Raw genomic sequence first — 24,393 nt, 5'->3', positions numbered from 1 at the left:
GGGGGAGGAAACTGTTCAGCTGCTTTATCAGGAAGTTTTAGCAGAGCTAAAGTGGCTTGTTCTACAGACTGTCAGCTTCCAATTAAAATGGACTGTATCCAGTTTGTCACAAGCTCTGTGCTCTTCCCTCCAGCTATAAAACACCCTCCAGACAACCCTTCAGACCTGTGAGTTTGGGACTTTGGGAACCTGAGAACTGCTGAGTGCTTACAGTGCTCCCTGAAGCTGGTGGGAACTCCAGGTGCTTGGCACAGAGCTGGGCAGGGCTCTGTGTTTGCAAAATAAAAATAACTGCACGATTCTTCCACTCCATAATCTCAGATAAAGCCCTGAATTCCATTCCCTGCCACTGAGAATAATGCCCCATAATGAGTATTTGTGGAATAATGTGTTTACAAGTTGTGACCAAGCTTATCCCCCTGTGTGCTGAGATTTGGAACATGAGCCCAGCCTAAGCCAATGCTGAACAAGAAGGCATGAGGAAAACCAGGAGTGTAGTTTAAATCCTGCAGTTCCTTTAACAGACAAGCCTGTACATCCCCTTGGAACAACAGAGGGGCAGGTTCAGCCTCCTTTCATCTACAAATAGCATCAGTGATCACAGCCCTGAGGTAAGGCCAGGAGTTGGGAATTCTATTTTGATTCCAAGAGAGAGAATCACAGCAGAAAGTGTTTGTTTCTCTGTGTAATTAAACGTGACTGGCACTTGTTCAGAGCCACTGCAAATCCAGGGCAGCCTGGCACACTGCAGGACCTGAGGAGACAAAAAGCCCAGATATGGTTTTGTGTCCTCCTGCCCTCTCTGGGATAAGAAATTGAATTTGGCTCATGGACATTTTACATTATTGTCTTCAAGTTTAATGTGAACATCCTGCTAATGTGAATGGAGGAGTATTCAGGACCTCTACTGGCAGCAAGCTCATGCATGGAATCCTGGAAACTCTGCTCCTTTTCCTTGTATTAACCTTTCCCTTAAGCAACAGCAACCAATGTTCCCATCTGTCAAACTCAGGCAGGAGTGTATTGAGGAATAAGCCTAAACTCATTTTAATCACTTCCAAGATATGCTGAGGACTATAAAGGATTAACTATCTCCCATTATCCTGGGGCCTTTCCAAACTGCAGTCACACAGACAGCACTGCAAGATCTCGTTGCTTTGTGACTCCCTGGCTCTTCAGTTCCTCCCACAGCTGGAAAAAGCACAAACCTGGGAGCCCCTGGGAGCCATCAGAGCGTCTCTCCAGGTTCACATGGAAGGGTCTCCATGGCTTTTTGGTGACCCTGTTACATTCAGCAGGGGTGAATTTCCTGGTTCTGAGCACTTCTACAGCAATTTGGCTGGAAAACCTCTTAAAGCAGCCAAAGGTTATGAAAGCAGCTTTACTGTGTGGCTCTTGGACCTGCTCTGGTGGTGTTAGCTGAACTGGGGAGAGGAGCCATGAGGATGGGAAGTACAACCTGCCCTAAGAGTGCCTGGACACTTCCATACCATTCCTGGCTCTGGGAACACAGAATTCACAGAATGAATTCACAGAATGAATTCACAGAATGAATTCACAGAATGACCAGGTTGGACAAGACCTTAAAGCTCCTCGAGTCTAAGCCATGCCCCAACACCTCAATGAAACATCAGGTGCCACATCCAGTCTTTTTGTAAACACATCCACAGAGAGCAAACACCTCCTGTGTGGAGGGAGGTGTTTGTAACACAGACAGGTCAGGCCTGGACCCTCTGCTTGCCTCTTAAGGCAGATCCTCAGGTCAGCTCTGTGCCATGCTGAGCCTCAGCTCCTGGGATTTGTGCCCACAGCCAGGGACAGCAGGAAGCAGCTACTCCACCAAAGTGCTGTGCCAGCAATCCCCCCGTTTGCTTTCCCTGGCACCATGTGGGAAGATGAAGAGGAGGCCAGAAACACAGGCTCTGTGCCAGCTGCCAGCCACCCATGCTAGAAAAACATTTCCTTGGGATCTTCCATCGATTCCAAATGCTGGGCTGGTGGCACAAACAGGAATCTTGGCCTCCTGTCTCTGTGTGCTAAGTTTAACTCCATCTCTAATTGCCTTAGTTTATTTTTAAGCCTTTCTTGAGTCGAGGCAGAGGGTTCATTAAGTACAAGAGATTTTAATCTTGTTTCAGGAACTCATTAAATGCCTGGCAGGAAAAAAAAAAGAGGAATTCAGGGGCCATCTGGTGGCTGTTGGGCACAGCACTGCTGGCCACAGCCTTGGCATCAGCCCAACAGGGAGAGCACCTGGAGCCAGGCAAACCCCAAACTCAGCTCTGGTGTCTGAAAAACATTCCTGTAGGAAATATTTGGTGATTTTTACAATTAATGGAGTTTTTTAAAGTTATATTAAAATAACAGTAAGGGCTAAATGCTGTTGTAATTACATCCACACAGATGCAGTTGCTTTTGCCCAGGGTCAATGAAAACATTTGATCACAGGTGATTTGTATTACCAGGATTACTTTGGAGTAATACAGGTATAGAAAAATTCAACTACTGTGTCACAAAATCGTTATAATCATAGAAAGATTTTATAGGTTTCCTCAGCTTCTCCAAATATATGTACTGCACCACATTTTGGGGGATAAATTGGCATTTCTGTAAGGAAGTGGCACAAAACCTATTCCTTCATGACTGGTTGATCAGGCCTTTGTCCATTCTTTAAGTGGAGACATTAATTTGACTTTCTTGCAGTCCTTTTCCTTTCTCCATTTTCCACCCAGCAATAAAAGTGGTGTATTTTTAAATAGTGCTGAGGCCATCATCACAGTGCAGTCATGTGGGCAGCTCCAGTGGAGCTGGGGAGGTGCCCAAGTGCCCTGGCCCAGCAGGTGAAGAGCTGGGTTGGGATCCCAGGATCCACAACGTCCTTGAACAGCCCAGAGCTGGAAGAAAAGGGCAATATCCAATGCTGATGTCAGCACCATTGCCCCAAAAAGATCAAAACACCCATGGAACAGCAATGGCAATCACAGGCACCTATTTAAGGAAGACAGGTAAAGAATCAAAAGCATTTCACTGACAATTTGCAGATCAAGGCACCTCCTACTTAAAAATAACTTCTGGGGCCAGTAACTGAACTAAAAATACTTTACAAGTTTTGGAAATCAATCCCTACTTTCAGGCAGACTGTGCTGATGCAGGGTAACTCTCCCAAGTAGCAGAACATCCAGAACTTCAGCACCACTCTGGATGGTAAATATGGATTTTGTCAGGGATTTTCCCCTGAAGAAATATAGGATCAAAGAGAGAAGAAGGCCATCAAAGGGCAAGGAAGGATTTGACCATGATATATTGGTAATTTTATCTTCCAGTTTGTAAAAACACTGAGATTTTAAAACACTGAGACACGGAATAAACCATTTTCCATCCCTTCTGGGAACACAACAAAAATAAGCTTAAATTGGAGAGGGAATAATTAAAATTAGACTTCATGAAGAGCTTTACAACTCTAAGGATAATTAAACAGCAACATGTACTACCTGGGAGTCAAAGAATCCTCAACCATTGAAGATTTCAAGACCAAGTTCTATAAAGAATTAATTTTGTTGCAATACAAGTGGAACATCTTGTGGTTGAGAATTCTCCCTGACACAAGTGAGCTGAGTCAACAGGGTGTTAACATAAAGAACCTGCTGATTTTGACAAAAAGGTGATGGAGCCTGTGTTTACAAGATGGAAAGGAAAGTACCCACATCATCTATTTGTTAAGGAAGAATGACTCTGTTGTGCCTGGATGTTTTTGTTGTGTAAGGCAGCTGTAAGGCTGAGCTGCAATGAGATGAGGATCATGGTAATATAATTACTAATACAAGGTTAGCCCAAGTGATTGTGAATGCCAAGAAAAATGAGATGCCTCAGTGTGAGTCAACACATTCATTTCCCAACCACCCTGGCTGTGTAAGGGAGATAAAACTGTGTTTATAAGGGGCTGGGTACAAGGTGGCTCCTAATAGCCCTCCAACAACATTATCCTCTTCTGCCATATCATGATAAAGCAATAAATGCAGAATCAAGCTGAAGCCCTGCTGAAAACACCTACTTTTTTCCAATAATAAAAGAGATGAGTACAAGCTAAATTCTAGTTGTTCTGTGTGAAATGAATTGCAGGGCTGGATGGGCCATGCAGGGGTTTGGCTGCAGTGTTCAAGGCCAGGTCTGGCACAAGCTCAGGTGTTTCACCTCACCCGGGGCTGCTGGAAAAGGAGCTCTGGGAAGCTGCTTTTCAGCAGAGGCATTTCTCATGGTCCTGGACAAGCTGCAGAGCAGCTCTACCTCTGCCTGGCCTCCCCCCCTCACCTGCACTGCCCCTGCTCTGATGTTGTGGCTCAGCTCAGCCCTGTTCCATCACTCCAGACCCCCTGGGTGATCACTGGGCTGCCCCTGGGTCCTGCCCCTGCCTTGGCTTTCTGCCCTTCATCTTGCCCTTCCTCATTCTCACACATTTGCCAACTGGCCACCCTGACTGGAGCTGCTCTGCTGCTCCTTTGGACTGTGCCACTGCCCTTCCTGCCCTCCCTGCCCTGCTCTCAGCTGCACATCCTGCTTTGTCTTCCCCAAACACTTCCCACTGCCAGAGGGCAGGTTAGATGGGATACTGGGGAGAAATTCCTCCTGTGAGGGTGGGGAGGCCCTGGCACTGGGTACCCCTGGATCCCTGGCAGTGTCCAAGGCCAGCCTGGGATAGTGGAAGGTGTCCCTGCCCATGGCAGGGGTGGGATAGGATGGGATTCAAGGTCCCTTCCCATCCCAGTCTGGGATCCTGTGATATCCTTAGAAAAACCTGCTTGTGCTGCTCCTGACATAAAACTCAGCTCTGAGCGTGGCAAAAGTTAGCACCATTATCTGGATCCCACCTAATGGGAATGTGACAGAAAACACCAGCACCAAGTTACTTATAACAAGCAAGGTGAATGAAGGGACAGATCAAACCCATTTCATTTTACAACCTCCATTTATTTAACTGCTTTACATCCTGTGAGCATTCCTTCTGTCTCCCTCATCAATAACACTGCTCACATCATGAAACAAACCCTGTGCTGTTCCTCCAAACTCTTAATTCAGCCTGACCCTACAGTGAGGATCACAGCACCACTCTGATGGCTTTCACAGAACTCCAGGTGCTTGCATCAGTTCTGAATCAGATTTAAAGGTTAAAATGTGGTTGGGGCCCCATTTCAAAAGAGATCAACTCATACCAGTCTCAAATTTCACCAAAAGTTTGGGTGGGGCAGAGAAGGAAAAAAAAACAAACAAAAAAAACCCCACAAACAAATGAACCCAAAACACAGCATTAAAAAAAACAGGTTCTTCCCTGCATTATTTTTAAAACTAAGGTGAGCCAGATTGCCCAAGCATTCAGACACCTCCAGACATGGACCTGACAGGCAGAGTTCTTAGAAAGAACCCACTGATTTCCCAGGGAATTGGCACCTGCATGTCTTGAAAATCCACTGGACCTCAGCCCCTTCTCCAGCAGCTGAAGTGCCCCTGGAAGTGAATTCTCAGTCTCTCAAGTTACCTCTCCCCAACCCTGACTCTCAGAGTGAAGCTGAGGACAGAGTTTGACTGAACTGGGTTAAGAAAAAGGAGACAGCACATTAAATCTGCTTTTACATTTTAGAAAAGAACTCTAATGTAACCCTAATGCAGCTTTTTAAATTTCCTTTGCCAGTTATTCCTAGCACCTCAGCTACAGTAATTGCAGAGTTTCTAAACTTTCCCTCTGATTATTATTCAATTCAATTATTTATGTACATTATAAATGGTCAGAAGAATTCTGGAAAGTGTGACAAGTGCTCCAGATATGAACATCTATCACTGCCAAAACAAAGGACTTACAAAACAAATTTGCAAGTGTGCTACTCTGTCAAACACTGGGGCTTGTTCTTTGAATATGTGTTTATATATAGATATTAGATATTTTCACTGAGACATAGCTGCCAAATTACAGGGGCTCTTAGTTTTAAATGTCAAAACAGTCAAAATTTTCTGTGTTCATAAAAAAAAGAAAGAAAATAAAACTCTATTCAAATTCAAAGGGAAAAAGTGCTGCTATCAAAGCAGATTTCAAGTAATCTTATAAAGGACTGTTGTATTTGATAGATGATCTTGATACATTTTTAGTCTTAATTTTAATAATGAATATCTCTGAATAAGAACTAAGAGCAGAGTTGCCCAGACAACATGGTTATTATGGGTTGTGCTGATTCCCTTTTACCATTGGTGCATTGGGAGGTCAGGCAGGTCCCCTGGAGCAGGCTGGCACTTAGTTTGGGATCATGGAATGGGTTGGGTGGGAAGGACCATAAAGATCCTCTCATCCCCCCCCTGCCATGGGCAGGGACACCTTCCACCATCCCAGGCTGCTCCAACCTGGCCTTGGACACTGCCAGGGATCCAGGGGCCTCCCCACCCTCACAGGGAAGAATTTGTTCCCAAAATCCCACCTTTACCCTGCCCTGTGTCCTCTCCTGTCTGTAACAAGTCCCTGTCCCTATTCCTGGGCACTGGAGCAGTTTGCACAGGCAGCAGGAGCCTGGGCTGGTGAGAAATGCCCCTGTCCCTGCTGCCACAACTGGAACATCATCCCCTCCCTTAGGAGAACATTTATAGCTCCAGTTCCAGCACAGATCCACCCTGAGCTCTGCTCCAGACAAAGCACATCACCAAGTCCATCCTCATTTTATTGGCATCAGCACAGCAGATATGGGAAATGACCAAACACAGGGGAATTCTGCAGTGTCTGGTGCATTGTCAGGAAGGAGAGAGCAAGGCCCACGTGGATTTCTGAGGAGCAGGAGAGTGTCTGCATCTTAATAAGGGCTAACTGGAAGTGGGTGATACCTGCCAACAGCCAGGGAGGAGCAAATCCAAAGGATCCACAACCTTTACACTCCAAAGCAGAGCTATGGGTGCTGTGCTCTCCTTGTCAAAGCAGGCTGGCAGAGGGAAACTCAGCTGGGAGCTTTTTAGTCCTTTACTCCTCCTCACTGACTAATCCAGTGCTAAATAAAATGAGCTTTCAAATCTCCACAACCACAGCAATCAATTTACAAAACAAACCTAAATGGTCCAGCCCCAAATCTAGGGCTGTAAAGTCTTTCAACTTTTGTACAAGAGAGCTTTGTTATTGGCATTAGTCCAGAGAAATCATTATGATGGTTCTGCAGTTTCTCACCTCCTCTGACCTTCTCACCTGGCCTTGTGTTCAGCAGAACCAGGGCATGGATGAAGCAGGACTGCTTGTCATAGAATCATGGAATGGGTTGGGAGTGATCCTATAGCTCATCTCATTCCAAGCCCTCTGCTAAGGGCAGGGACAGAGAGAAATCTTCTGAGGAGTAACAACAGCCTTGTCCCCCAAGCCATAGTTAGGCTTTGGTTAAAATCAGGATCATTTCATACCCCCTTAATCAGGAGTGAAACCTATTATTTATTAAACCCACAATCCTCAAAACCCATCCACAAAAGTGAACTATAAAGCTGCTGGGGGCAGACAACAGGACTCAGCAGATAGTGAAAATATTGCACTTTTTTAGGAAAAGTTATTAAAAATCATGTGGGAGACTCTGGCTGCTGTGAAGTAGATGACACTGAGTCACTGATTCCAGCAAGCCCTGACAGGTCAGAACTGGGGGGCAGCTGCTTGAGGAGCTCTCCCTGCACAGGAAGGTGGGGAATTCTTCTCCCTTAGTGTGAGAGAAGAGCTGTAGGGCTGCTCCTCTCCTCGGCTAATGGTGCTCCATAACAAACAGATTTGAAACAAGGCAATAAAAATGACATTTTTTCTCCCAGTTGCCTCTGGCAGGAAGCCCCTGTGTCTTAGGCTGGGGCTGTGTGTTCTGTTTAATCTGTCAGAGCTGGGGCAGTTCTCTGCTGTTCATTTACCTCTCCCACAGCCCATCCTCCCTCCAGCAGATCTCTGCTGTCCATGGCCACTGAGTGTCCCTGCAGGGCTGATCAAATTCCACCATCCCATGGGGAGATGCTGTGCCCAGGGCAGGAGCCAAGCATTCCTACCTGGATCCAATCTGCCCTGGAGCAGCACAGCAGCCTTTGCCCCCTGCATTCCCAGAGGAGCAGCTTTCTCCTGCCCTGCATTCCCAGAGGGAGAGCAGGCCCATCTCCAGCAGCCCTGCAGCTGCAGAGGAAAACTCCCCCCTTGTGCAGGATCCTGCTGCAGCAGAGCCACAGCTGGCACTGCAGGAGGGCTGAGCCCCATGGGATGGGACTGTGCCACCCCTGGGATGGGACTGTGCCACCACCCTGGGATGGGACTGTGCCACCACCCTGGGATGGGACTGTGCCACCACCATGGGATGGGACTGTGCCACCACCCTGGGATGGGACTGTGCCACCACCCTGGGACTGTGCCACCCCTGGGATGGGGCTGTGCCACCCCCTGGGATGGGGCTGTGCCACCACCCTGGGATGGGACTGTGCCACCCCCTGGGATGGGGCTGTGCCACCCCCTGGATGGGACTGTGCCACCACCCTGGGACGGACTGTGCCACCACCCTGGGATGGGACTGTGCCACCAACCTGGGATGGGACTGTGCCACCACCATGGGATGGGACTGTGCCATCACCATGGGATGGGGCTGTGCCACCAACCTGGGATGGGACTGTGCCAGCATCCTGACACACAGGGGCACATCTCCTGTTCTGACTCTGGCAGTGGTTTTTCTTTTTGTACTATTGCATTTTTATTCATTTTTAGTTTTCCTAGTAAAGAACTGTTATTCCTACTCCCATACCTTTGCCTGAGAGCCCCTTAATTTTAAAATTATAATAATTCAGAGGGAGTGGGTTTACATTTTCCATTTCAAGAGAGGCTCCTGCCTTCCTTAGCAGACAGCTGCTTTTCAAACCAGCCCACCCTGAGGCACTGACCCTGTGGAACAGGAGTGGGGTGTTCTCTGCCATGGGCTGCTTCCCCCACACCGAGCGCTGAGGCTGCCACTGCTCCAGCTGCTCCTGCAATCTGCATCTCCTCTGCCTCTCCTTCATCTCCTCTTCCTGTTGGGAAAGCTCTCTGTCACTTCCTTCTCTCCTGGAAAATACACAGATTAAGCTTTTCACTTGGGGGGGAAAAAAGCCACTTGTTCATCTGGTTTGCACTTCTTGTTTTCTCGTATTTACACCACGCACTTGAGGGGGAATCATGACATGAAAGGCTAAAATAGATTTAGAGAGCAATTCTGGTGTTTGTGGGGGGACACAAGAACTGTCAGTGGATGAAATCATCTCTCTAAGAAGAAAAACACCTCAAAGAAAAGGAGTGATGATCTATGTGGGGATACAAACTCCTTTAAGCACAGATGTGTTTGTGAGGTGTCACTCCCCATTTCCACACCAAGACTCCCAAGTCTGGACCTATTTCCTTTCCTATCTGCTATAGGATGTGACACAGATAAAGTTCCCCTGACCCCAAGACCTCCCATCTTTCAACACCTGGATGCCCACAGAGAGATTTCATCTGCTATTTTCATGGCAAACACAAAGTTCAATTCCTCCTGAATTCTTCCAGCCCCAGGTGCCCCAGCAATAATTAAACAGCAAGAGAGAAAACTGAAATCACTGAAAATCACTGAATTATCACTCAGAGACAGTAAATAACCCACATTCTTGCCTGCCATCTCAGGCTAATAGGTAATCAAAATGGAGTTTAGTATTCCTGATGGAAGCAATGAGCTTAATGTCAGGAATTCCAGAGGGAAAAAACCCTGCAGCCAACCACCTGCCATTTAAAGCAGGTACACAGGAGCTGAGGTGTCTAAGTGGCAGGGCAGGCAAGTGTTTAACTCTGACACAGTAATAGTCTCCAGAGCAGGCAGATCCTGATTCTTTCCAGGGCTCATATGTCAAAGTCAGAATGTTAAATTTCATTCTGAAAATAGCAGGATATAACCTTTGAAAAGGCAGCATAATGGAGCTCTCCCAAACAGTTGGGCAGGTGCACAAGGCAACCACCTGATTTCACTTTGAAATTAGACCTTCTGCAGAATACACTACATTTAACTAAGCCCAGGGAGGCAGAGGCCCAAATAACTCTGCAATTTCCTCAATTGATATCACTCTTATTTCTATTTTTTGAAGCTTTCCAAGATATTCCTGCGGCATTCCTCACGGGTGTACTTTGTAACTCCAAGATCTTGCACTTTTCTTGTTGGCAAAGAGTCAGAATTCCTTTGTTTGGAAGAAAAAAATTACAAGGGGAGACTGATACATCTTCCAGTTTGTGAAAGGTGTTTTTACACTGAGACACAGAATAAACCATTTTCCATCCCTTCTGGGAACACAACAAAAATAAGCTTAAATTCGAGGGGGAATAATTAAAATTAGACTTAATGAAAAGCTTTACAACTCTAAGGATAATTAAACAGCAAAATGTACTACCTGGGAGTCAAGGAATCCTCACCATTGAGGATTTCAAGAGCAAGTTCTATAAAGATCTGCCAGGAGATATTAGATTTTACTTCACTCTTTATTGGCACAGGGAGACTGACCCTTCCAGACCTATTTTCTAGGAAGCTGTGCTTAGGAAACCTCAGTGCTGTTGTTCCTAAAGGAGATCAATACTGTATTATCCTCCTCTTCTGTAGAATAAAAGCGAAAGAAAAAGGCTCCATTTCCAATGTCAGAAGTGCCACAGCTCATCTAATGCCAGGCCCCACTGAGGCTGCCTCTAAACCTTCCAGCAGTAGCTGCCAGGACGGTTGCTCTTGCCAGGTAACACATCCAGACACCCTCTTGCTCCAGCTCACAGCCCAGGTAAGCAATTTTCTTTAATCCTGGACAATTAGAGAAGCCACATCCAAACCCTCTGATTACTTTTCCTGTGGGATACCTTGGCAATTCTGCTGTAATTAGAGGACAGTCTGGAGCATTTCCTGCATTTGGAATCTTCTCAGCTTCCATTTTGTTCTCTTTCTCTGTGTCAGCTCCATCTCCCCCACAGCTTGAAAAGGGGGGACTTTCCTTGCCTGGTTCCAATCTCATCAGTTTCCTGGGAACCGCCTCATTTGTCTCTTGCCTCACTTTACAAGATTGGTTTTGACTTTTATTAGAGGAACCTCTGTCTTCCAGCCCTTCTGGATGCAGTTTCTCAGCTGGAGCTGACGTTTTATGAAGATGCTCCAAGGCCTCCTTACGGGCTGCTCGGAGCTGTTGCAGTAACAGGCACTTCCCTGAGCAATTCCTCCTGCAAAGGAAATAAAAACCTGATTTCATCAAGATAAAGCATTACAGGAATAAACTCAATCTCTGAGGAACTTCACATGCAGTGAGAGCTCAAAACAAGGACTGGGCATCTACAGGAACAATAACTGGGGGTGACAGTAACACTGTCACTGTCATATTTTCTGGAAAAATTCCTTCTCCAGGATTTCTTCTCCTGGGAAGCTGAGATGCCTCAGAGAAAAAGGAAAACAATATTTTCTCATTTGCTTCTCCTGTGTTTTGCTGCTTTGGAATGTGGTTTGGAGATTGTTTATCCAACATGTGAATTGTTTTAACTTAATGACCAATCATGGTCAGGCTGTGTTGGACTCTGAGGAGAGTCACGAGTTTTTCATTAGAATCTTGTTAAGCCTTCTGTCTGTATCCTTTCTCTATTCTTTAGTATAGCACAATAAAATAGAATATAAATATAATATAACTATAATTATAAATATAAATATATGAATTAGCCTTCTAGGAACATGGAGTCAGATTCATCTTTCCTCCCCATGATGGGGAACCCTGAAAATACCACATAGCATCAGCACTCAGATGAACAAGCAGAGCCAGAACACAAAATTGATCTTCCTGGCAATTTATTTACCTCTTCTGCATTCAGGCACAACACAAACACCTACCAGAACAAGCCTGAACAAATGTGTGGTTGGCATGGAAATCGGAGCCTATGGATTTTTGTCCCCTTTGGATACAGGGGTTGGGGTTCAAATACATGCAGATGAAAAGTTTTTCTAATAATTATTACAGGTTTTGAATGCTTGGCTTAATTACCTCAGTGAGACTGCTAAGCTGTCAGCAAGCACATATTACTGTAGTAGTGGAATGTCCTGTCCTGACATAATCTCCATGCACAGAATAATAATTCCTGTTTAATAATTTGTTCCAGATAAAAATGAAACTGGATAGTCCCCTCACAAATGAGATCAGAATCCTGCCCTGCTGAGACCAAGGGGATTTCTTATTTACAACCAGAACTGAGCAGCATTTGCCAGGCATTACATTTGTGCATGTTCTTTTAGCAACATTAAGATGAATCAAAATGCAAGCTCTGCTCTCCATCACTGCAGATTTACACTGATGGAACAGCTGAAGTTGTGTCAGTGCCTTGGAGAGTTCCTCAAGCATCCCCTTGTCCCTGCCTTTCACTAGTTTTGGGTTAAATGTTCTAAATTACATTGTTTGCCTTCTTGTTTGGCTCACTGTTGGGCTCATTGTTTGGGTTCCTTGTGAAATCACCTCTTCTTCCAAACCATTAGAAGAAGTGCAGGTGGCTGGCACAACAAGACACGTGTTCTGCTTGTCCCCTGCCCTGCTGTGGCTTGAACTTGCAGGCTACAGAATTCCAAATGGAACCCAGAGCATGAGTGCAGGAGGATGGTTAAGTTTGACACCTCTGCTTCACATTAAAAAATGTCTAACAACCTATGGATATGAATCCAGGAGTTTAGCAAGAAAAGGCTGACATCTGTGCATGTTGAGGAATTTACACTTTAGGATTCCACCCATCCCACTCTCCCCCCTGTCCCTTTGAATTAAGGAGAATTGGGAAGGTCCCTGTCCATACAAGGTAGTAAATATTCTCTTTAAATCTCTATCCATTCTAGCCTACTTTATTATTTCTAAAAATGAAGATTTGTCTGACTCAACTCCCTACAACATTTCCAAAGTTTGGTTCTGAGTCTTGTCAAACACAGTTCTGGTGTCACTCACACAGGGCTGGAGAAAAACTCACATTTTCCAGCCTCCAGGAAAATGTGTTTTGAGCTGTCCCAAGCAGCTGGACAGCTGCAAATATTGCTTCAAGGATCAACAACTTTCTACCTTTGGTAGCTTTACCATGCAACAGGAAAAGAGTGACCTCCTGGGGCCACACTGGAGCACTTTCATTACTGGGCTTTTTTTTGTTGTTGTTTTTTTTGCTGTGAAGACCAGAAATGGCAATATTTAAGTACACAAACTTTCATTCTGATCATTGTTAGGGCAATTATTTTAGCTTCAGAAAAAATGAACATTATATCACTTGGAAAACAGTCCTGGTAAGGAATCTTACATTCTCCTTTCTGCTTCATCCTGAATTGTCACAGTCTCTTCTTCTTCAGAGGAGGAGGAGCTGTCACTTGCACTGTGAAACAATCAGACCATATTAATTAACCTGTTCTAGCTGAGTGTTGGCTCTTGGTCATTTCTAGGATGCAAATTTAGAAAATGAGGAAAAAGGGAGAGATACTTCCAGGGAAGATCTCTGGGTGTTATGGAGAGTCCTTCACACTATTGCTCTAGCAAAAAGAAAATTCAAATATTCAAGCAACTAGAACAAAATGTTAACCTGTTTATTACCTAGTAGCTGTTTATTAACTACAAGGTTTCTCCTTATGACAGAGGTGTGAAAGAACATTTTTGAAGTTACATTTCACAAGCGTGAGATTCAGAAAGGTTTAAGTTTAAGTTTTATTACTTATTTCTCACTCCCAGTAAAGCCAGGATTTACCTTTGTTCCTCTTCAGGGACTGTCACTGACTTTGATGGCTCATCATCTCTCAAATCTATGTACACAGTTGCAGGTTTTGGCAGGCCCTGGAAACTCATCCTGCCCATCCTCAGAGAACTTGGTGGGGATGACAGCAAGGCAACATCCCTACACACAGAAAACACATCTCAGCATATCCTCTGCCTTATCCACCCAAGGAGGCTGCAGGGAGTGCCTTAGCATCAAAACTGGACTGAGAAAGGAGCTCTGGGCTTGGCTACCACACAGATTCCAACTCTGCTTCTGCCTGTAATCAGAATTCAAGGATTCAGCTTCCCCCAGGAGCACAGATCACAGGCAGGATGAAGAGGGATATTTAGGTCTCAAAATGTGACACCACCAAATTGTTCTGGAGAACAAAGGCAGGCACCAGAGAGATCACAACTTTTAACATCTCAGTGTAAGAACAAGTTCCCCTTTCCTCTCTGCCTCTTCTGGCAATTCCATTTTATCTTCCCAGGTATACAAAGTGCAAATCCTCCTAGTGGCTCTCCCTGCTCTGGCAATGAGGGTATTTCCCACCTGCCCCTCCACTCTTTCACTCATTATTTCTTCTGTGCTGCCACCATTGATGTTGCTCCCTCTGAACAGCCTGAAAATGCTCTTCCTTCACACAGAAACCTCCAAGAAGCACTGACATCTCCACAGAAAATCATCCTGTGCATTTTTGCTCAATTGAGGTACCAGTAAGAGAAATTTTTACCCTAGATTACAAAAAAAGCTGGGCAGGATAATTGGCTTAGCCTCATTTTCCTGCCTTTCCCATTTATCCCAAATGCCTGGTGAGGTTTAGACAAAGGTTGATGGAGAATGCCAAGGTGTTTGTCATCAAAGGGAGATCAATCACTGACTATTCCAACTCCAATATCAGCTTTCTGCAAGGCTACAGAGAAAAACCCCTGTGGAAGACCAGGAGTTGCCCAGTATCCATTCTGGCAGCCAGGATTAACTGGGATATGTGACAGAAAAGGACTCACTTATTGTCCTGCTGTCCCTGGAGGGAGCAGAGCTTGGCTGATGGCCTCCCACAGGGAGGGGACACTGCCCTGGACTGTCTGGCACACAGCTCTCCCAACCTTTCCATGAGCTCCTCTTCACACTTCCTCCTGAAGGACTCTGTGGAAGAGCAACAAAAGAATCATCAGTTGTGATCTTCTGCCATGAAATCACCCAATATTCCCCATATTCACACTGTTCCTGTTCCTACAGCCTGGCAGCAGGGGAAGGATAAAGATAATATTGTAGCTGGCTTGTCTGGCCCATGGCAGGCTGTGAAGCACTGGCTTCAGGCTAAGAAACCTAGATGAAATCTTGAGGGAAGCTAATTAAACATGTTTTAGAAGCATTTAAAAAACCCACTATGATTTCTGCATTCAAAATTATGCTGCAGGGAATAACTTAAATACAGGAACCCAAGTTTTATTTATTTTTATGCACTTTCAACTAGTGACATTACCATAATCTGCTGGGAAGAAAGCAACTTCTGCATGAGTTTTATCTCCCTGCCGCTCCAGCTCCTCAAGATTCTTGTCTACATCCCACTTTTCAATATTCTGAAAGAAGACAAGAGAAACATGATGGAAAGTTGACTCTCAAAAGACCACTCCTAATTTCAGTGCCAGTTTGCTTTCAGCAGTTCCAGAGGAAGTGCTGTAAGGAAAGAAATGCATTTATTACATCCCTTCAGACACTGCATCCCTCCAGCTGCTTCAGCTATTTCTGCTGAGGCTCTTTGAGAATCATGAACCTTTTTGATAAGACTTCAAAAAATCACTGGAGACAGTGGAACAGATTAAAAAGTGGCCTGATACAAGGCCAAGCATGTGCATTCTGATCCTGAATAATGTGAGAACTTCTCACTGCCACCCACAGGAGAAGGACTTGTGGCTCTGCAGCTCTTTGAGATCAGCCCTTTCCTCCCCCTCCAGTTTCTGAGCAGGGTGAATTCCCATGGCTGTGGGCACAGTCAGTATCAGGTGATATCTCACAGCTGCCCACCCACCCTGAAGAGAGGATCCTCCCTTTCCTTGCTCTGAATCCCTGGCTGAGGACACACTCACCTCACTCAGGTGCAAGAGGCTGCCATCAAAGTCCACATGCATTTAAACCACTCATTGCTTTCCCCTCTGAATATTATTTGAAATTGAAGTTTTAATGAAAAGATTCCATACCCATGTGAAATATCCCCAGAAACTGGAAGTGCTTACGGGTTTTATTGAAAGGAAGGGGGCTGTGAGTCGTGACAATGACACCACTGCCACAAACACACATTTAACACAACCACTCATGGCCTTTAAAAAAAACAGAAGCAGCCTCCAAACCCAACATTTCACCTTGAAAAACCTCCAGCATCTGCCCCTCTTGTTGGAGAGAAGGTTCTCCCTCCTTCCTGAGCAATAAATCTTCACACATATCTGAGCCTCTATTAGATCTATTCTAACACTGCAGCACTGGTTTAAGTTCCAGAAGGTTCAAAAGAAATAGAAAGTGAAGGTTTGCACAATTCTATTTCTAATACAGAAAGGAACTTAAGAAAAAAAAATCAAATTAACTGATAGGAATCAAGAAGAAACTGTATATTAGGTTTAGCAACTTGACACAAACTGAGGTGCCTGGCTGAGCTGGGGAGCAACAACCCCCTTCAAATGAAAGTGAGAACACACTGAGCCTCTCAGAACTCACCCCAGAGCACCAGACCAGTTCATTGAAGTCACTGACATCAAACAGGTTCTGAAAGGCAAGTAGTGCTTCCTGAATTAACAGAGACTGAATTCTATGAGGTGAGCTGGGAATTACTCCCAGACCCACTTGAAAAAGATGTCCTTCAATGATGCAGCACAATTTAACTCACAGGTCAGCAGCTGCATGATTTGCCTGGACTGGAACAGCTCTAACATCAAAAAGTTCATTTCTGTGAATACATGAAAGGGGAAGGGAAACATCTGTACTCTGACCTGTGGAAGGCATTGAACAGAAAGATCAGGACCTGTTCTGTGCTGATTAAGTTCTAATGAACTTAAAAATCAATACAGGCAGATCTGTAAGTCAGTGCTGAAGAAAATCATCCCTGACTCTGAGCCTCATTCCAGTTAACACTGAGCTGCTCATCCCACCTGCCTTAGGTGGGTGAGATTTAAGACTTCAGGAACAACCCTAAACACTTCCTCACCTCCAGCACCCCACTGGAGGGCCAGAAAGCTCCCTGGTTTAATGCAATTCTGCCTGGGACCTGAAAAACTCCTTGCCTTCCCAGAAACTTCCCAGATGCTATGGGTGGCTTCCCTAACAGTTCATGGACCTTGCTGCAGATCCATTTCCATGGGGGTTTGTGTGTGTGTGTGTGTGTGCATCAGCTCTTTTGGAAAATAGCCAAAATTTGACCATCACTTCCATAGTTCCTAATGAAAGGCTTATTTATGCTCTGAGCACAGTCAGAGGTAAGCTGTATTTTGCAATTTCTTGTGGAATCTTTGGTAGTAAAGTTGTATTCTTAGTTATGCTCTCCTGAATTTCTGATGCTTAGCAGACAAACATCACCTAAATTAGCTATGCTTTTTTTTGTCAATTACTTGAATCTAACAAAGTAGTCCAAATAGTCTGTATCTTCTGACCTAAACTTCATGGGTTATGACCACCTTGGTCTCCTTGGTCATTCTTGAGTCTCTCCTGTGTTCCTGTATTCCATTAAGAAGGGACATGGAAGTTCTAGCAGGTTGAATGTGCATCTCCTTCGGACACAAGTAAAGATGGTATTAAACTGAAGTCCTTGAATTGGGAAATCCAGTGCTCTAGAGAATTTGGGGAGTATGTTACAAGATAAGTTTGGGCATTATTTCACAAAGATAAAATTAAAAATAGCAGCTTTGTGCTGAGGTTAAGTCCTTTCGGGGTAGTTGTGGCCTTGACTACTAACTTAATTTCCTTGTGCCTTTTGTTTCTAGCAGTGATTTTTCATATGTCTAAGATGGTTATCTGCAGCAGCTTTGCCATGGTTTGGACTTGCACTGACAGCTCTGGGACAGCTTTTGGTACTTGTGTAACACCCAGCCTTGTGGAGTGTCAAACTGGGACTGCAGCTCCTCTCTGCAGTGGGGTTATGCAGGCACTGCTCTGTGCCCCAGCCCACCTGCAGCACCCCCAAGCTTTATTTCAGGGCCACTTGCCTGCAATGACAAATGGATCACTTCTCCAAGATGCTCAGCTGAGGAAGTTTCTTCCTTTGCAAATCTTCCTAGGCTGTTGCTGATGCCATGGGAGGGAGGCTTGACATCCTGCTTTGGGGATGGCTCCACAAGGATCTTGGAGAGTATCTTTGTCTCTATCAGCTTTTTTCTCTCCTCTTTACTGTACAGCTCTTGCACAGACACTCCTGTGTTAGGCCAGGAGTTTGCTCTTTCCTTGGCCTGTGTCCTGCCCATTTCTTTCTCCTCAAGGTGATCTGTGGAATCTGAGGGAGACTCTTCAAGAACAGCTCTCTTTTGGCTTGGCATTTCTTCAGTCTGACTGGCAGGTTCAGGAGCCTCATCTTTAATCATTTGTACATCTTCTTTTGCAATGATTTGGGTACCATCTGTTTCTTCCTCAAAGTCAAAACTTTCCAGGTCTTCGTTCCAGATCTCCCATGGAACTCTTTCTGTCTCCTGGATCTGCTACAGGTAGAGAAAGCACAAACACAGAGAAAGTCAATCTCCCTGAGCTTTGGAAGTGGATAAAAAATCAAAACAGAGTGATTGGAAGGCAACAGCTCCAACTCAGACACCATATGGAAACAACCCACACCACATCCCTCATGGAAAACAGTGAAACTGTTTACTTTCCAAAAACTTTAATTTCAGGAACAGCTAAACATCCTTTAAATTACTTTTTCTTACATGTGCTCATTATTCCAACCCAAACCATTCTGTGATTTCATGGATTTATCTTCACTGAAGGAACAATGTGATTCTTTTATCCCAGAAAAGCTGTTCAAAGAGTAAACTTCTTACTTTTCCTCTTTTCTGCACAGTCCTAATTCATTTTCTGGACACACAAAATGATTGTACAGGAGTTAATGCACTGGAAAAATTAGTGCACAGGAAAGAAAAACAGTAAAGGGACAATAAAAACTACCAAGAGATGGGACAAAAAAGGTCCAAAATCTCAAGAACACAGAAAACTTTAAAGGGCCACTGCAAAAAGAGGAAAAAAGTTCTATTTTCTAGGGAGAGAAATTACTGAGGACTAAGCTTTTCCTGTTCAGACATATAGGTCAGACATCAGCAGCTGCCCACACTGGGGACAGCCAGAAGAGAGGGGTGACAGGACAGCCCACACACAACAGTCCCAACCTGCTCCTGGGAGTCTTCCAGGGAAAACATCATCAGTTCCTCCGACAGGTCCGGAATTAAGTTGGGCAGGTCCCGCTGGAAGATGAAAAGCTCCTCATCACTCTCACAGTCAGACTGCAAACAGGAAAAAGCAGAGAAAATCAGCAGGAGGCTGAAATACTCACTGATATTGGAATATCTGGTTTGCAGTGACAGCTCCCATGTTGGCACCTCTTGAAGTGCAGAGACAAGAAGTTTCCTTGCAGTCACACCTTTGCTAGACAGCCTGGTAGCCCAAGAGTCACCAACCCCACATTTCAGCAAGCTCCAAATGTAAAAAACATGTAAAACATCAAATTCCCTGGAGGCTGATGACAAACATCCTGCTGAGAAAAGCAATGGAAAGTGTGGGAAGTTCTCTAACTCCCAAGTGATTCTCTGCACTACCTCATTCACCATCTGAGAGGCAGGAGCAGAGCTGCTCAATATTTACAAGGAATGGAGGGACAGGTCACAGGGAATGGCTCCCACTGCCAGAGGGCAGGGCTGGATGGGATATTGGGAATTAGGAATTGTTCCCTGTGAGGGTGGGCAGGCCCTGGCACAGGGTGCCCAGAGCAGCTGTGGCTGCCCCTGGATCCCTGGCAGTGCCCAAGGCCAGGCTGGGCAGGGCTTGGAGTGATCTGGGACAGTGGCAGGTGTCCCTGCCATGGCAGGGGTGGAACTCAATGAGCTTTGAGATCCCTCCAGCCCAAATAATTCTGGGATTCTCAGGGACTGGAAAGGCAAGGCTTCACCAGGCAAAGCCCAGTCCTACAGCACCCAAGAGGAACAAGCAGGACAGAGCAACCAGGCTGAGGCACAGCTCCAGATCCTTGGGCAATACTGGAGTGATGAGGCTGGGCAGAGGTCAAGACTGAAAGCTTTCAATTCACAGGGGAAAGTCTGGCTCAGGCAGGACCACAACTAGAAACCAAAACTCCCCTAACATAACTGAGAAAGGGAGTGAGAGGCCAGAGCTGAGCTTAAATAGAGCTGCTGGAGCCCCAGGTGAGGCCAGGCAGGGCCATGAAGGCTTTTCACTGCCCTCAGGAGCCTGATTCCTGTTCAGAATGCAAACAGCATCTGGGTTTGTTTGGGCAGCATTTAGATAGCTCTGAAAATCCCTTTTTTAAACATCAGATATGCATTGGAGATGAATCCTTATGCATGGACACCAAAAGGAGATTAAGCACCTCCTCAGCAGTCAGGACACAGCTTTCCTGCTTGTCCCTTTGTTTTGCAAGTGTGCATTTCTGGGAATTCACACTGCAGAGAATCCTCTCTGGTGTCATTAACACAAACCCAACTGCAACAGAACATCTTTCCTATTAATAAATTGCATTTCAGGGTAAAGAAAGGGCTTCAGGGCATAAAACACATTTGTGAGTGCCATTTTTGGAGGTGGGAGCAGAGCACGTTCAGGTGACAGCTCTTGGATGCACGAATGGATCTTTCCCACGTGGAAATTCCTGGGACAAAGGTGCAGCCCTGGAACTGCAGCCTCAGCAGGACAGGGATTACACAACCAGATCTTTTGAATGCAAATGAAGTGCCAGACAGATTGCCTCAGTTCCTTCTGCAGGAAATCTTTTCCATGTGGGATAGAAATAGAGAATTTGGAGATTGTAAAGAGTGAAAAAAATGTTCAGCATGATTTGGTGTTATTCAATGGTGTTTGGCACCAAAATCTGGAGCTGCTTCTCTGGCTTAGCCTGCTTGTAATTTACTCAACAAGAAAACCTACAAATAATTTCAGTGTTGGGCCTTCATCTGAACTACAGAGACACTTGTTAACAGGCAAGGGTTGTTCCAAAGAATTAAACCAGTGTAGGTAGAGGGAACTCAGAACAGTGAGGGAATGTGGCTTGTCCAGCATGACAGTGACAGATCCAAGTGCAGAATCCAAGTCATGGAATCCCCATAAACATTTTATCCAGCTGATCTCACTGCTTTGGTTGATTGATTATTAATATTTTAAATTAAATAATAATAAATCATAAATCATAAATACACACTGGAGGAATTTCTGGCTCTTTGACATCTCACAATCTCCCCCTGTACCATTAATGGCTACACTAAGTTGGGATAAAAGATATTCTTTCTGTGCTCAAAAGGTTCTTTAAGTTTATACATGTTTGAAAATTAACACAGTGTTCTGATTTGGACAAAATGCCACTAATAATCAAATCTTGAGACACATTATCCCCTCAGAAAAGTCGATGCCAGAGCATCTTGGACTAGAGAGGAGCACCAGAGCAATGCTGTCCTGTGAGCAGAGATTTCAGCAGCCAAGAACTGCCTGGCCCAGACCCAGCAAGTGAAAAACCTGCACCAGTGAAGAACACTGCACAACACCTCTCAGTCTCACACCTCATATGAAAAGGTTTCTGCAATTATGCTTCTTTGGCAGGTAAAAAGCACAAAAAAGCAACATGTCTTGTAGAGAACCAGCATCAAGTACATAATAATCCATAATATCATGGAATACCAGCATGGTGTGGGTTGGGAAGGGACCTCAAAGCCCATCCAGTGCCACCCCCTGCCATGGCAGGGACACCTCCCACTATCCAGGGTCACTTCCAGCCTGGCCTTGGGCACTGCCAGGGATCCAGGGGCAGCCACAGCTGCTCTGGGCACCCTGTGCCAGGGCCTGCCCACCCTCACAGGGAACAATTCCTAATTCCCAATATCCCATCCAGCCCTGCCCTCTGGCAGTGGGAGCCATTCCCTGTGTCCTGTCCCTCCATCCCTTGTCCCCAGTCCCTCTCCAGCTCTCCAGGAGCCCCTTCAGGCAGTGGAAGGCCACAATGAGATCACCCCAAAGCTTCTCTTTTCCAGGCTGAACAATCCCAGTTGTCTCAGCCTGGCTCCCAGCAGAGCTGTTCCATCCCTCTGATCATCCTGGAGCCTCCTCTGGACTTGCTCCAGCAGCTCCAAGTCTGTGCTGGGCCCCGGGGCTGGAGGCAGCTCTGCAGGTGGGGCAGAATCCAAAGAATACAGGGAGAGGAGATGGTAATTACACTCTGATAATTAAGGGTAATCCAGAAAGCTGTGGATTAACACACAGTGTTCTATAGTCAGGACAGGCAGCCCACCCAGGATACCACACCAGCCACCCCAAAATGCCTGATAAGGTCACCTGCTCTTGCTTTTGAGAGGTTTTTTTCCATGATCCAGAGGGAAGAAAGGCAGAATTTCAGTGCTTACTGTGGAGGAGTCAGAGTCCAGGGATGGGAGCTGGTCTTTGACTGCAGCAAGGATGGCTCCCCACTGGAATGTCCTGTCCCCCTGCACAGGAGCTGCAGGAGGCTCAGCTGCATGTTCTGCATCCTCACTTGGTGCTTCTGAGGCCATTGGGACAGCTTTCCTTCAAGCAAAGGAAAGATGAGCTTAAGGACAGCTCTCCAAACATGAGATAACATCAGTCAAAAACAAGGACAGAGTGTGTGTGGTCAGAGCAGAGGCATCCCCAGCACTCCCAGCAGGGAATGTTAAAATCTGCTTTTTTGGAGCTATTCCTTTGCACCTGAGCTCAGAAAGGGCTGAGAACTGTCTGCCCTACTCACCACACACACCCCAGGCAGTTTAGCCCTTCATTTATAAAGAATTTTTTGGGATTCTTAGCCAGAGTGCTGTAACTGTGTCCTCTCCAAGCATGTTCCCATGTTCTGCCTGCAGGGATGGGACAGGAAGAGAGCAAAGGCAGCAAAGCTGTCACCTCTGCTCTCAGCTGGACTGACTCCTCTACCCAATCTCCCTCACATTCCCCTCCTCCCTACCCAAAGGACAGATAAAATGACCACAAAGTCATAGAATCCCATAATGGTTTGGGTTGGAATGGAGCTCAAAGGCTTTCTCCTACCCAACTGCCATGGGCAGAGAACCTTCCATGTGATTCATGTTTACTTTTGTTTTCACTGGATTTTTATTTTAAAAAAATAATTAAGAATAGGCACATCCATGGATTTTGATCTCTTGAAGTGTTTCTAAAGTGGATTCTTTCCTCCTGTTCCTTGATGTCCATGAGAAGTTGAGACAGCACAGTAGGAACTGCAGCTGAGCTAAGAGGTCAGATAAATTCACCCTCAGAGAAAACCTTCACATTTCATGCTACAATCACATGGTTTTCTGGGCAGGTAAACATGAGAGTAGATGACTTCTGGTTCAGAGGTTTCACAGAATACCCAGGGCTGGAAGAGACCCACAAGGACCACGGGAGGTTGGTGACTGTGTGTTTCTTACATGTGCTCAATATTCCAACCCAAGCCATTCTGTGATTCCATGGACTTATGCTCATCACTGAAGGAACAATGTGATTATTTTATCATATTTTTATTATTTTAAGTGTTGCTCAGGACTGAAATCACTGTTCAAGGGATCACACTGATACTGTTATCTGCATTGGCCAGGAACACTCCTCAGAACATGCAGTTAAACTCAACTATCTCCCTGGGAAGTTTATAACTTGCAAATTGCCTCTGTAGATACTTTATAGGCCTCATCTATGGTAGTTTTGTTGGTGTGAGACAAACCCTGAATTTCACTTAGATAAGAAAGAGGGAAATCCTCAAGGCTGGAGCACTGTGCTCTGACACTGGGCAGAGCTTGCCAAGGGTCAGAGGAGCCCCGTGGGGATAAAACAAACTGCCTAGGATGGCTCCCTGTGCCAAATCCGAGATAAATATCCCAAGGTTATGGATGGACACTGGATCTGACTTGTCAGTCAGCTAATGCAGCATCCTCTGGGGGAGCAAACAGTGCTCTGAGACCAAAACAAGCACTTGTTAGCAGTAGCACAACAGGCACTCTCTGGAGAGCCTGGGCACGGAGCTGGCAGCTCGAAGGCTGGACTTGATGATCTCGGAGGTCTTTTCCAGCCTTAACGACTCCACGACTCTGAGACTTGAAACCCTGAGCTTCTCCTTGTCACAGAACTGTTTGCTGGGAGGGAGAGGCGTGAGGGTACCCGCAGTGGTGGGGGGCAGAGCTGGGCTCGGGGCCGAGCCCCCGCAGCCCCGGTGCGAGCCCCGGGCCGGGGTCGGGGCGCGCCTGAGGGGGCCCCGCTCACAGCCCCGCAATGGCGGCCGCGGGCGCACGCGCACCGTCCCCATGGCAACGCGGCTCCCGCTCCCGGCCCCGCCCCGCCCCCCTGCCCTCACTCACGGCGCCCACCGCCCCGCTGAGCGCCGGGCCGGGCCGGACAGCGGGCACAGCGAACCGGCGGCACCGGGACGAGCGCAGGCCCGGAGACAGCGCTGCGGGGCCGCG

General features: G+C 46.0%; 1 protein-coding gene across 1 annotated transcript in view; it reads right to left on the bottom strand.

The window, feature by feature from the left end:
• Nucleotides 1-24,374, bottom strand: part of DNAAF8 (dynein axonemal assembly factor 8) — a gene marked incomplete at its 3' end in the record, with an annotated part of 92,942 nt that extends 68,568 nt beyond the window's left edge. The window contains exons 1-9 of the mRNA XM_084216599.1: nt 24,289-24,374; nt 22,333-22,492; nt 19,105-19,218; nt 17,941-18,426; nt 15,234-15,330; nt 14,755-14,893; nt 13,301-13,372; nt 10,862-11,215; nt 8,905-9,064 (exon numbers count right to left, since the gene is read on the bottom strand). Coding sequence (XP_084072725.1) covers nt 8,905-9,064; nt 10,862-11,215; nt 13,301-13,372; nt 14,755-14,893; nt 15,234-15,330; nt 17,941-18,426; nt 19,105-19,218; nt 22,333-22,479 — 1,569 coding nt within the window. The 5' untranslated portion in view covers nt 22,480-22,492; nt 24,289-24,374. The remainder of the gene's footprint in view (nt 1-8,904; nt 9,065-10,861; nt 11,216-13,300; nt 13,373-14,754; nt 14,894-15,233; nt 15,331-17,940; nt 18,427-19,104; nt 19,219-22,332; nt 22,493-24,288) is intronic.
• Between the last annotated feature and the right edge of the window lie 19 nt (nt 24,375-24,393).

Source organism: Fringilla coelebs, assembly GCF_963513975.1.
Source record: "Fringilla coelebs genome assembly, chromosome: 16".
Lineage (NCBI taxonomy): Eukaryota > Metazoa > Chordata > Aves > Passeriformes > Fringillidae > Fringilla > Fringilla coelebs.
The sequence above is the reverse complement of the archived record's forward strand: the minus strand, read 5'-3'. Positions and strand labels throughout refer to the sequence as shown.